The following is a 13,438-nucleotide window of genomic DNA, read 5'->3' on the forward strand; positions in this document are numbered from 1 at the left end:
TTTCAATAAATTCTGGACGGAACATTAAAAATAAACTTAGAAATTAATTTTAAAAAAGTAATTTATTTATTCATGAATTAATAAAAATACCTAAACAGAATGAAACATACTTTTTTATTTCAGTGATATAATACTTGCTGTCTGGTAATAATGCAATTACTGCGTGAATTGCAACATGTAGGCGTACCCCATCTCACCGTGACGCAGTCACGCATTGAAAGAGCCACGACACTGCCTTCCCACGGCACAAAACAGAAGCGCTACCAGCTGGTGTGTCTATAAAGGACAAGCATCATCGACTTGGAAAGAGAGATTTGACCACGCTCGGCTTTCTTCTGGTACTGTCTGACTTCCTTTTATTTTTCCTTCCTCTTTTTGATTTTTAAAAAAAAAAAAAATTTAGGGATGGAAATTTGGCATCCGGAAGTTGCTCATGTTCCTCTGCTATCCGGTATTACATAAAGGAAACAAAGCTCCTGTGTCTCTGCAGCAATTTAGATGCGTTTTAAGGGGGGACGAGATGAGATAAGGAACCTGTGTTAATTCATACTGAATCACTGATAAGCATCACATTTAACCACTCGATCATTTTAAACTACAGATCGCTGCAGCTCATGTCTCAGGGCCACGATACAGGTTTGTATAATCCGGGATTGTTTTGGAGAACTGATAAAATATACATAATCTGAAAGAACTCTAACTGCCTATCTTTATTTAGCCTGCTGGGGCTGGTGGGTGTATCCCGGAGGCAGCTCCCACGACAGCCTATCATGGCTCACCTAAAAGGAGCTTTAATGCTGTCTGCGACACATCAGCAGGGACACGTGCAGTGTCATTACGTTAAACCTTCCAGTTTACAGAGTGTTTATTCACTGCCGTCTGCCTTTGCTCTCCATACACTGACTAGTCTAGGTACATACTAAAGCTGCTGTCTACACTGTTGTTAGTTTAATCATATTGACTTAGATAATAATAGATTTCCCTCAGAAGGTGGCTTATAGCATTCCAGAGTTATTACAATAACATTATCAAGTTTGTCTTCTTAGTAATAGAGTTAGGGATATAATAAATAAGGAGATATTTGTCGGTGATAAGATATTAAAGAGGTTTACAATAGTTATTAAACTACAAGCTAGCTCACGAAGAACTGCAACTCTCAACAAGCAAATTAAATGATGGTTGTTCCAACAAAGAGTATTGTTTAGGTTACTTCCTGTATATTATTTTTATAGTTAATTTGGTGTATTTATAACACTGCTTTCTGCTGAATTTTATTTTTGTAGTTATTTTGGTAAACTAAAATTACATGTGTAGTTTTAGTTAACTGTAATAAAACTTAAAAAAAAAACCAACAACTTTCCAGCGACAAGACAAAAGCCCTAATGAACTATGATGTGAGTCACGTCAGAAGAATTTGTTTTACCATGTATTTCTCACCTATATTCAAGAAAGCCTATTTTCATGAACAGTGGAAAAGTCTGGAACAGCTGCCATACATGCTGTGGGATTACTTTTTTGTTAACCTGCCTTTAGTATGGGGGTGTTTTACATTCAACACATTGTGCTGGTTTTGAAAGGGAAGCATTGTTCAGCAGGCCTGTAAAGCCTATGCAGTCTGTGGAATTTCACATTGCAGTATATCAGCTTATTAAAGCTCCAACTCTGATGCTGCATTTTATTTTGAAACAATCTCAGGCAAGAACCTTTTTGTAACTATTCAGATTTTTCTTATTTACTTAAAACCTTTGAAATGTTAAAATGTAACTTCATTATTATATGTTAGAAATTATCACATGTTTACGCAGTCCTAAAAGTAGAGAGGGAAAGACGAGGAGGGAAGAAATAAAACTACAGAGAAGATTCTTAGATGTAGTAAAGAATGACATGCAGATGGTTGATGTGACAGAAGAAGACTCAAAGATAAGGATGAGATAGACTCTTAAAGGGAGCAGCCAAAAGAACAAGAAGAGTTGTTTTTCAAGAGAACTTCTTGAGACTTCTTAAAAGCTCTACTTTGGATTTTGGCTGCCCTTGGTCTGTTCTCTGTCAAGATGGCGATCTCTACCTGCTTTAGTAAAATTGAGAACCGGGCTATGGGGAGGCCAATTCATGACTAATAGTGTTCCACTGTGTTTTTTTCTAAAAAATGAAGCTGTTGACAATCGGGTGCTTTCTAGATGGTATTAGATGGTGGCTGAAAATGTGACAGTATTTTTCTGCATTCACAATTCCATCAGTTCTGCCGAGATCCCCAAAACCACTGGCTGATATGGTGCCTAAAACCATGACAGATCCTCCACAGTTTTATGGATGACCTGCAAACCATAGCAATAGCTCTTTGGGTGTCTTATCGATACTATTTTGTGCATGTCAAGCTGTTACATTGTTATTTTTTGTAAATTTTTGTAGATTTAACTAAAAATGGGAACAAATTATGATTTTTTCTTTTCCTGACATGCTGCTGGTAATAAAGTGTGGAAAGATATTTTCAAAAATTGGTTCTTTGTTACGTGTAGACGCAACAGACACAGAGGTTCATCCTTTTAGTTAGGTGCCTTTTATGCTTGAGCATTCATAGATCAGTGTTAAGTTGCTTAACGAGCAAGAAAACATTCCTTTGAGAAGGGCTAGTCACAGTATCCAAAGAAAGCATGAAGTACTTCAAGACCACGTTAAAAATTACAAGAAAGTCTGACTGCTTGTAAGTTAGCTCATTTTTCCCACAGTTTTTTATTAGGTCGTGGTTTCACTTGACTACCCCAAAACATTTACTTTAACTCTATTCTTTACCAATCCCTTCTTAGAACAACTTGCTTAAGGTTTTGTTTTGCTGCCATCAAACTGTTCCTTTTATGCATTAACAGGCTCTTTCAGTTAGACAACAGCATCTGCATGACTACTGACGCTGCACCAATCCTCTGCTGATCTCCCCTTACTCATGAACAAGACCCCGAAGTCCTTCCACTGAAAAGAAAATTACAGTAACACTAAATGAATAAAGATCTTTTTTCCCACAAATTTGTGGAATTAGCTATTTTTAGTTACCTTATGGAGTTTTTATGTAGTGTTTTTATTTAAATCCCCATATTTTGTTGAAAGATAACATAATAATTTTATTTAGAAAAACCAAATCTATTTCTTAATGAATAAAAAAAAAAGTTCTTAAAATCTGCAGTAAACTGCTTGAATGCACTTCTGTACGCCATTGTATCCAGGCAGGGGAAAGGTGTGGGGAGGGTCATTATTTGGACTTTGGCTGTTGTGCTGTCAGTTGTTCTTGACCTGTAAGTGAGTAGTTTTTTCTGCTTTTATTGATTTTAAATGTTTACACATGTGCCTTACATTGAGTTAATTAATAGATGTACTTGTTATTATTGAATTTATGTAAGGAAACATGTTAATGAGCAGTTAGATTCCATCCTCGACCTTGTTATCGTGCAAAGCTCACTGCAAACATAAAATGCATATTATGCTTATTATATCATATTATATTAGCATTTAAGATACTATTTCTCAGCGTAGTGAGTAATGGGTGAAATTCCATCTCATGTTTTTGGATATTTGTGTTAATTCTAGTTGAGGCCCCTTTACCTGGCACTGATAACTACAGCTAATTTGGATAGCATTGTTTGACAGAAATGGTGATTAAATCTTTATTTTATTTTATTAGTTATATTTTTACTGTAGAAAATTATGACATTTCATCCATCTGTGACTATCTGAGGCAGAGAGAAGACCAAGGCCATGTAAAAACATTATTATTAAGCAGTATCCCTTTAACCAAAAGTAATTTTAACCTTAGCTAGCAAACAGCAGTTAGCTAATTAGCTAGCTAGCTGGCTAGTTCATGTGACTAGCCTCATTCCACTTTGCCAATATAATACAAAGGTGTACTTAAAATCTACCACCATTATATATTTAAACTCAGTTGATTCAATATTGTACTTAAGGGAAAAAATCATGGTGGCTTTATTTCGTATTGCGTGGGATCTTTTCTGTTCTGATATACCTCAGAGATAATTGTTGCTCTTTTAGCATATTACAACTAGTGCAGTTGGTTTTAAAACTTTAGTTACTTTAATTTAATTTAAATATCTCATAATGTTCGTCATATCTAGTGGTGGGGAAAAATGGAAAGATGTGATCATTTTACATGTTTGTGATAAGAATGAAGGCCATGTAACATATTTATCAAACACGTATGTTTCAAACACATCCTTACAAAATATGTTGTGATGCTGTATATTAAATTGCCCTAAAATACATATAATGATGAAGAGCAGTAATATTTACCCAAAAAATGAGAGAAAACTAAAACAGACAAAAAATAGTACAAAAGCACTCTAAAAATACCACAGAAAGACTGAGAATTTTCCCAGCTACTGCCTGTTTTATAATTAAGGTCTCTATTTAGAATTAAAGCATATCTGTAAACTTTGGCATAACACAGTGTAATTGGGATGTTAAAAATGGATTTGTTGGATTACCAATATGCACTGGCCTCTGTGAATAAGTCATCTATTTCCTCTCTCAACTCAACTGAAGCTGTCTGCTCATTTCTCCCTAAAACAAATATTAAAGTACACTTTGTTTGACACTGCCAAACAGACTCAGGTGAGTTAGCCAACTAACCAATGTAACTGTAATTAATCTTGACATTTGTATGGGGTTTTAAAAGGAATATTCATCTGAATTAAAAACAACATTCACAACTTGTTTAAAGTTACTTGACTTGGAGTATATTCGCAGTAGTTATAAATTCAATTCAGTTTTATTTATATAGTATCAGATCACAAAAATGGTCACCTCAAAACCCCAACCCTTAGACAATCCCCCCTGTCAGCAAGCACTTAGCAACAGTGGGGAGGAAAAACAATATTTTAACAGGAAGAAACCTGTGACAGAACCAGACTCAGGGAGGGGTAATCATTACTAGTGCTGGTTTAACCAGTAAATGCAATAGTGGTGTATAAACCATGGATAGTGAAGCAGAGATGGTTCAGGATCACCTGATCCATAAGTTTTAAGATCTATGTTTTAAGTCTGGTCTTAAAAGTAGAGAGGGTGTCTCTCTCCCAAATCCAATCCGGAAGTTGGTTCCAGATAAGAGGGGCCTGATAGCTGAAGGTTCTCCTATTAATCAATGGTAGAATCTTGAGAATTTTTGCATGTTGATGGTAGGGCTGCCACGATTAGTCGACTAGTCACGATTATGTCGACTATCAAAATCGTTGACGACTAATTTAATAGTTCATACGTTGTTTGAAGCTTTGTAAGATCCTGAAAGACGCAGGAATAAGTAGTAGTAGTAGTAATTAGTTTGCTAGGCGAGGAGAGAGAGCGTGTCTAAATTTCAGCAGTTTTACTTGGTCCGCCTTTCTACATTTTTGAAAAGAAACCTAGAGTTGGTCCCATTTCTTTGAGTGATACGTCACAAGATGTCCTAGCTTTATCCAAAGCTGTTTTTTCAGAAAGAGAAATTCAACAATTCTCCTTGCTACATAAAGATCTTCTAAACAAGTGCAACACTATTTCCTCTCCAGCTTCCAAGTTATCTGCTTTAAGGCGCGCATTTGTGAGTTAAGTACGAGTTAAGATTTGTAGCTTTATTTGTCAGAAGAGCCACAGTATCCAGTGTTGTACACAGTGAGGATTTAACTCTAGTAGCAAAGTAATTGACTTCTGTGGGAGTAAAATTTAGTTAGCTCCTCTGGATTGTCTTGGCAGAATATACCATTGGAGGAATTACTGCCTTAAACTTAGTTACTGCGCTTTCAAAAAGACATCAGCTGTAATGAAATCTGTTCCCCAGTGCTGTGTAATACATAATAGTAAATTTAAATGTCATCAAAAAGTGGTCCGATGCAGAAGGATTCTGAGGAAAATCTGTTAAATTCTCAGTTTCTTGTCAGGACAAGATCAAGAGTATAATTAAAAAGATGGGTCATTTTGAGAGAAGCCAGTTGGGTCTAATGGATTATTCAGGCTGTTGTTTTCAGTGTCTACAATGATGTTAAAATCACCAAAGCTAATTAATTTATTTGAACTGACCATTAATAACATTGTAAAGTCGAAGAAATTGGATAGAAGCTTTGAGTAAGTGCCAGATGGACGATAAACAGCAACAATCCACAATCCATAAAATGTTCACAGTCATTGTTATTGTGGTTGTGGGTATTTTATGGATAACTGTTAAGGTCAACCTTTCGACGGCTTCTTCAAAGGCCTGAGATGCATTAAGTCGTTTTTTGCTCACAATCTGAAATTTGTATAACTACATTACTGAGTGAGGCAATACTTATTTTGAAACATGTATTCCTTGGGGTTGCATCAGGAAGGCTGTCCGGTATAAAAACGCTGCCAAATCAAACTGTTGCAACATGTTTTATATCTTGAAAGTCCCATGTAAGAGGCCTGTGGAATGACCTTGAGGTAGATTCAAACCCAGGCTGTCTGTTTAACCCAGTGAGCTAAACCAGCGCTCATCTGCCAAGTTTTGTTAAGGACTTATTCTTTCTCTCTGTGGCTTAAGAACTTGACCGGGAATGCTCCTAGGAGAGTTTCATTGAGGGGTTTCAGGGCGAGCACCCAATATGCTCTCTCAGTGTTGGGCACTAAAGAGGCGCTCCAATCCTGTTGTCAATAACAATTCCACAAATAGTCAATGACGTCATCTTATTTTGGTGTGAATGCCCTTCCCTATGAGTCATTTTAACTTCTGTTTATACCAACTCTGACAAACGTCTTCATGGGAATGAATTTCAGTCATTGCCATTATCATTTTCTCCACCGTATTTCATTCTTGGGTATATTTTATTTATAGGTTCAATTAAACAGTTTAGGTGCTGTTGGAATGTTTTTTTTTTTTCTGTTACACATTTTTGTTTGCCCGATGTATCTCCAATTTGAAAATGTTTCAGATATGTACAACTGTTGTTTGTGCTTAATCTTGCAGACGTGTCACACAGCATAAAAACGAATTAAGGGAATGTTTCTCCAGCTGAGCCGTGCGATCCGTACCGCACCTGCCCTCCGTTATGGCATCCATTCTGGGACGCGCCCCGTCTCAACTGCTGCCTCCAAAAAGAGGGTTGAGCGCTCGTTGACTTCTGAGGAAATCTACGCTCGTGAAGGCAAGCATGGAGCTCACAACTACCATCCCCTTCCTGTGGCCCTGGAGAGAGGAGAAGGTAAGTTTGGCATATGACTATTAAAATGAATACAATACAGAACTGTGCAAAAGTATTGAGCCACCCCTCGTTACTTTATATCTTGATACAATTATGAGCTTAGAAGTCAATATTTGGTATGACCACCTTTACTCTTTAACACAGCCTCTCTTAGTTAAGCTTTCTCATCATTTCTTGGCATAGTCGTCAAGAATAGTTCTCCAGGCTTCTTGAAGGACATTCAAAGCTGTTCTTTGGCTGTTGGCTGTCTTTTGTTCGGTTCTCTGTCAAGATGATCCCACACTGCTTCAACAGTGTTGAGGTCTGTTCTTTCTATCCAAGTGTGGTTTTACTACATTGGCAGTGTATTTGAGGTCTTTGAAAATGAAACTAGTCAGATTTCAACACATTGCTCTTTGGGAATTGTATTGTTGTTGCAAAAATACAATTTTATGCCTGTCAGACTATCTTTTAAATTTTTCAATGTTTCAACTAAAGAAATGGGAACAAATATATTTATGCAACAGCCTTCTACTAACAAAGTGCCTCGACATACAATTTAAAGTTGTCTGTCATGTGTAGACATAAAACCGGTTCATTAGGTGTGGTCCAGGACTTCTCCACAGTGCTCTATGATTATTAAAGTTAACACTATAATTAATATAACAGACAACATAATGGATTGTGGTTTCACTGTAGTTTTCCTGGAGAACTTGCTTTTCTTCTTGACCATTATTACTTCTTTCAGCTTCTCTCTTTAGGCGTCTCCATGGCAGATCATCTGCCTCCATCTTACTCTATGCCATCCATAAACTTTCTCTGCAATCATCCACCTTTCCTCTTGCCTGATAGCTCCATCTTTAAGGTCCTTTGCCCACTCTTCCTCCTCTGCAAATGTCCAAACCATATCAACCTTGCTTCTCTAACTTTGTCTCCAAACCACTTAACCCTGACATGTCCATCTGTTTTTTTTCCCTTCCTCCCAGGCGTCTATGTGTGGGATGTGGGGGGCAACCGGTATTTTGACTTCCTCAGTGCATACAGTGCTGTAAACCAGGGCCACTGCCATCCCAAGATCATAGCTGCACTCACTTCCCAAGCATCTAAGCTCACCTTGACTTCCAGAGCGTTCTATAATGATGTGCTGGGAGCCTATGCGGAGTATATCACCAACATGTTTGGCTATGATAAAGTTTTGCCCATGAATACAGGTAACGTCTAATCCTGATTGCGCAAGCTATCTTTGAAGGTCATTGTGAGTAGATTTGTTGACTCTAATATTTTGTAATGCAACAGGTGTTGAGGGTGGTGAGACTGCCTGCAAGCTCGCACGCAAGTGGGCCTACAATGTAAAGGGGATACCCAAAAACAAGGCAAAAATCATTTTTGCAGGTAAGTTGGTATTTTTTTCTTTTCATTGAAATTGACTTCACTTTTGGTGAGTGTGTCCATTTTTTTTTCACCTTACACATCATTCTGTAAGAAATAGACCAAACGTTACTAACATTTACTTTAATAAGATAAGATGACCCATTTCTTGACTTGGCAGGCACAATAACCTCCACTATTACGGGATTAGGAGACCAGTGAGCTAAACCAAGCAAGTTACTTCTTAGAAATCGTATCTTTCAGATGTTCTTTGTTCAAAAAAATACCCCCCCCCCAAAAAAACCAAACAAACAAATAAACAAACAAAACAAACAACAATAATAATGTAAACACACCATCTTCTTTACTCTTCTTGATTAGAGGGAAACTTCTGGGGCCGCACCATGGCAGCCATCTCCAGCTCCACTGATCCCAGTAGCTACGAAGGTTTTGGCCCCTATATGCCAGGATTTGAACTGGTCCCATTCAACGACATACCTGCACTAGAGGTACAGGTTTTCATGCACAAGGTTTTCCGTACAGTGGGATAGATTTGAGTTTCATGCTAAGTGGATAAAATAGTCTATGAGACTCTGACCATCTGTGTACATATAAGGTAGAAATTACACACTGAATTTAGCTATTTTTGTGAATGCAGACCTTGTTTTAACATAACAGGTGAATAATTGACTGAAGTACTGTTTATTTATTGACAGAATTGTCGTATACTTGTCTTTTTTTTTTTTTTGTCCGCCTCTCCAGAAAGCCCTTCAAGACCAAAATGTTGCAGCTTTCATGGTGGAGCCCATCCAAGGGGAAGCTGGTGTGGTGGTGCCCGACCAGGGCTACCTGACTAAAGTCAGGGAACTTTGCACAAAATACAATGTAAGTCCTGCTAAATGCGCAGAAAGGAAAATAAGTGTTGTAATTACCTACAAGTTGATATGGAAACAAATGTTTCCCTTCAAACTGAACTAGAGTCTAGTGTTTGTTATAAAAACAAGTATATTTCGCATATTTCTTGAAGCTTGCTTCATGCTGTTTTATGGTTTCAAGCATATGAATGTCGACATCAAAGAGCCGGCATTTAGTAGAGGTAGTTAATTCTTAGGTGGTTGATAAAAGCTGAAAGAGAAGTGTTCTGACTTTTCTGGAAACAGCTGTGTAATGACTTAGTGGTCTGTTTATGTACCAATAGCATAAATAAAGGCATGTCAACAAAATCTTTAATCAATCTTTGGTTTTTCTAAGTTTGACAACAAGATGTCCATTTTCATTCCGTTGTTCAGGTGTTGTGGATTGCTGATGAGGTGCAGACAGGCTTGGCACGTACTGGCCGACGGCTGGCTGTGGACCACGAAGAAGTTCGTCCGGATGTGGTCATTCTAGGCAAAGCTCTTTCTGGAGGAGTTTACCCAGTAAGCATTTTACTTTGGTTCAATCACGCTTCGTTACACGTTATGAGTACTCGGAGTTCAGGATTTGTGAGACAAAGTAGACTCAGAACTTTTCATCTTTGCTTAACCTGATCTGTTTTTGTCTGCACTAGGTATCTGCTGTACTGTGTGATGATGAGATAATGCTGACCATCAAACCTGGTGAGCACGGCTCCACATTCGGAGGTAACCCAGTGGCCAGTCGGGTAGCTATTGCTGCGCTAGAGGTCAGTGTTAAAATGAACGTTACGTTCACTTATTAGCATCCCTAAAACAAGTCAACAAAAGTTTTCCTTATGGAGTAAACAGATTAAATAAAATGAACATAAAGTTTAAAATGCATAATAAAGTTGACAGTAGCAGAAGAATAATCAACCTGTTTGTTTTCCACTCTTGTTGCTCTTATTTGTAGGTGATGGAGGAGGAGAAACTGGCAGATAATGCCCAGAGGATGGGGGAAAAGCTGCGGGCTCAGCTGAACAAGCTGCCCAAAGACATAGTGACAACAGTGAGAGGAAAAGGCCTCCTCAATGCAGTCGTCATCAAAGAGACCAAAGGTATAGTAGTGATCATTTTTTGATAGTTAACATGAAATATTTTAGTCAGTGAAATCAGATTACAAAGCTAATCGACGGTCATCTACTTTTATTATCAGATTATCAAGGCTTGAGCGTTGCCATCATGTTTTAATGCAGTGGTTCTCAAACTTTGGTACGTGTACCACTAGTGGTACTTGGGCTCTCTCTGGTGGTACGTGGGAAATCTCCAATTCTTTTAAAGATTAAATAACATAGCATTGTGGAGGTTCCAGAGGCTTTTCTGGGAGGCAGAGTAGGCCAGAAAATGTCTCCCCGAGCGTGAGTCCTCTATGTAGAGCAGCCTTTTCTTATTGCCAGCAGTCGCAGCTGCTACAGAGCGCTGGCGGGGTCGTTTCCCTGGGTCTTAAAACTGCAAAGGCGGCATCGCGCTGTCATGCCCTTTCTCAGTGATGCTGCAGTGCCTCAATCCCAGCCAGCATCGATGAGTCGGAGGCCCCCAGGAGAATTGGTGCTGGATGCCGAAGCTCCTGGTAACCAGGAGAATGCGATCTGCTTCTTCTGCAAGTGAGCGGTAATCATTCGCAGCCAGCAGCGGGGAGTTGGTGAGGCCAGCTCGTACCTGTAACTGTCGGAGGAAGACATGAGTCTCGAGAGCACGCCGTTCCTAGCAAGGACAGCGTGTGCTCCATGAGCTCGAGAGCGGTACCTTCACCCAGGCCTGAGAGAGAGAGGAGTTTCTCTGCATCGGAGAGGGAGTAGTGCCACAGCAGCAGCGCCTTGAGAGCAGTGTATTTCCCTTGGGTGGTTGGATCCCGGAGGAGGGTCATCACACAGCGGGTGGACAGCGGATCCAGTGAGGCCACCACATGATAGTATTTCGTGTCATTGGCTGAAATGCCACAAAGAGCAAGCTGAGCTTCGACATGCAGGAACCATGAAGGAGGGCCATGAAGCCAAAAATCCGGCAGCTTATTTGCCACAGCAAAAATTAAAACGTACCGCTCTGCTATCACTTCCGACATAAATGAAGACAGAAAACTAAACAGCAGTGGCGTTTGTAGGGTTACTGAAGTTGGGCTAGCTGGTATATAATGATGGCTAGCTACACTGCTATGTTAGCATAATATCAACACAGTGAAGCTGGAGGATGAACGGTAAGTTTTTTCCACTCGATAAAAGTTAATGTGAGAGTTCCTGATGGTAGGGACAAATGTAATCGCATGACAGGATGCTGTAAACAGACCAAACTTCAGTCAGGAGAAAACCTGCAATATAAGGTTAGTCATTAATATACTGCTGCATGGGCTGGGCTGTAGTTACATCATAACGTTTTAAAAACTTACCTTTAAAATTAACAGTGATGATAAAAACTGAGAGAGGCCGACGGTGATCACTGACTTTGACATTGAAATGACAGTTAAAATAACATTTATATAAGAAATAAAATTGTCTGTGTAAACTGTATGTGGTGTTAAATAATACTATTGTACTTTAATGTTGGTCATAAGGGTGGTACTTCAAGAGCCATGTATTTTATGGTGGTACTCATTGTGAAAAGTTTGAGAACCACTGTTTTAATGAGTATAAACTATATATTAGTAACTTATATTAAAACAATTTCCCCCAGACTACGATGCGTGGAGAGTGTGCTTGCGTCTTCGTGACAATGGTCTGCTGGCAAAACCCACCCACGGTGACATCATCCGCCTGGCTCCTCCCCTCATCATCAAAGAGGACGAGCTAGAGGAATGCATTGATATCATCCAAAGAACCATCATGTCTTTCTAAATAACTGAACATCACACTGACATCCTTCAGACTACTAATTTGCATTAGCTTAAGCTATGGTCGGTCAAATAGCTAGTTTTTTTCTTTTTTCCAGTAGCAGTATTTCCGGGCTGGGCATTGCTGTAGAAATACAGTATAAAAGTACTGTGTATTTAGTGTTTGCGTCATTGAGCACACTGACACTGAACAGAGAAACTACACAGCCACAGGAAAGAGTGCAATTGTTAGAACAGTGTTTGTAGTAATATTTGCTTTTAGACTGTCAGTAAATGGAGTAAAGGATGAGTTTTCTTTCAAAAAATTTTATTTTAAAAAGGAAAAGGTCAAAAGTTACAAAAGATTTTAGTTTTAATAAGCCTTCACAAGGCTGAATGAACACTATCTTGTGTAAGTGAACAACAAATTTATTAGTCTGCTGTTACTCTTTTTTTTTTTAATTAGACTAAAGACATAATTGCTGTTTCATTTCATGAAAACTACCTTAAGGAGCTTTAGAAGTCAATACATTTATAAAAGTTTTAAATCCCACGTCCTTAAAAGCACATTTTTAAAAATCAAAAACAAAAGCTAAATTATTAATAAGGATACAAATGATTGTGCATTGCTGGAAGAAACGATCCCATATGATTGTAATAATTTACACTTCATACTGAAGGATTTGGTATTTTGATTTATATAACATCATATTGTTTAAGGACTGCTCAATCTTGGGAAGGCTTATGCTGCTAGCTTTGTTTGGCATGGAGTTAAGAGTTTACTGTATTCATGTTTTACATTTCTACAGTATGTATAAATTGTCATCTTACGGCAATGTTACCTTTATGTTGTTGCATCTGTTTCGCTCTAAATAAATTATTAAACTCAAATTATTCATCTCTTTTCCGTTGTCTCTTGCTCTTTGCTTGCACCAGTAATGCAGCATGTCAGGAAGTGAGGTCAAGGACTTATTCAGATGACTTTGCTGATTACAAACTGGAAGATATCCCATGTAAAAAGAACCTTATCTGGGTTGTACTCATGTTGTAACTTAGGAAATTCAAAATGGGACAAAGTTCTGGGTCACAATACACAACAGGGGTATTGGGATATATCAAAGTTTGTTCTTTGTAAAGGACAAAGTTTAACCAAGGAAAAATGT

General features: G+C 38.4%; 1 protein-coding gene across 1 annotated transcript; it reads left to right on the forward strand.

Moving 5' to 3' along the window:
• The first annotated feature begins 217 nt into the window (after positions 1-217).
• Positions 218-13,173, forward strand: oat (ornithine aminotransferase). The gene is made up of 10 exons (XM_063482848.1): positions 218-338; positions 6,956-7,190; positions 8,156-8,380; positions 8,466-8,561; positions 8,919-9,046; positions 9,300-9,422; positions 9,827-9,955; positions 10,087-10,200; positions 10,386-10,530; positions 12,140-13,173. The coding sequence occupies exons 2-10, from the start codon at positions 6,989-6,991 to the stop codon at positions 12,298-12,300; spliced, it is 1,323 nt and encodes a 440-aa protein (XP_063338918.1). The 5' UTR covers positions 218-338; positions 6,956-6,988; the 3' UTR covers positions 12,301-13,173.
• The last annotated feature ends 265 nt before the right edge of the window (positions 13,174-13,438 follow it).

Source organism: Pelmatolapia mariae, linkage group LG8 (genome assembly GCF_036321145.2).
Source record: "Pelmatolapia mariae isolate MD_Pm_ZW linkage group LG8, Pm_UMD_F_2, whole genome shotgun sequence".
Taxonomy (NCBI): Eukaryota; Metazoa; Chordata; class Actinopteri; order Cichliformes; family Cichlidae; genus Pelmatolapia; species Pelmatolapia mariae.

Bases quoted from the DNA above. Each gene is read 5' to 3' on its own strand.
- oat (XM_063482848.1), top strand. From the start codon at position 6,989: ATGTTTCTCCAGCTGAGCCGTGCGATCCGTACCGCACCTGCCCTCCGT. The intron at 9,423-9,826 runs GTAAGTCCTGCT...TCCGTTGTTCAG, and splicing joins AACTTTGCACAAAATACAAT to GTGTTGTGGATTGCTGATGA. The intron at 9,956-10,086 runs GTAAGCATTTTA...TGTCTGCACTAG, and splicing joins TTTCTGGAGGAGTTTACCCA to GTATCTGCTGTACTGTGTGA.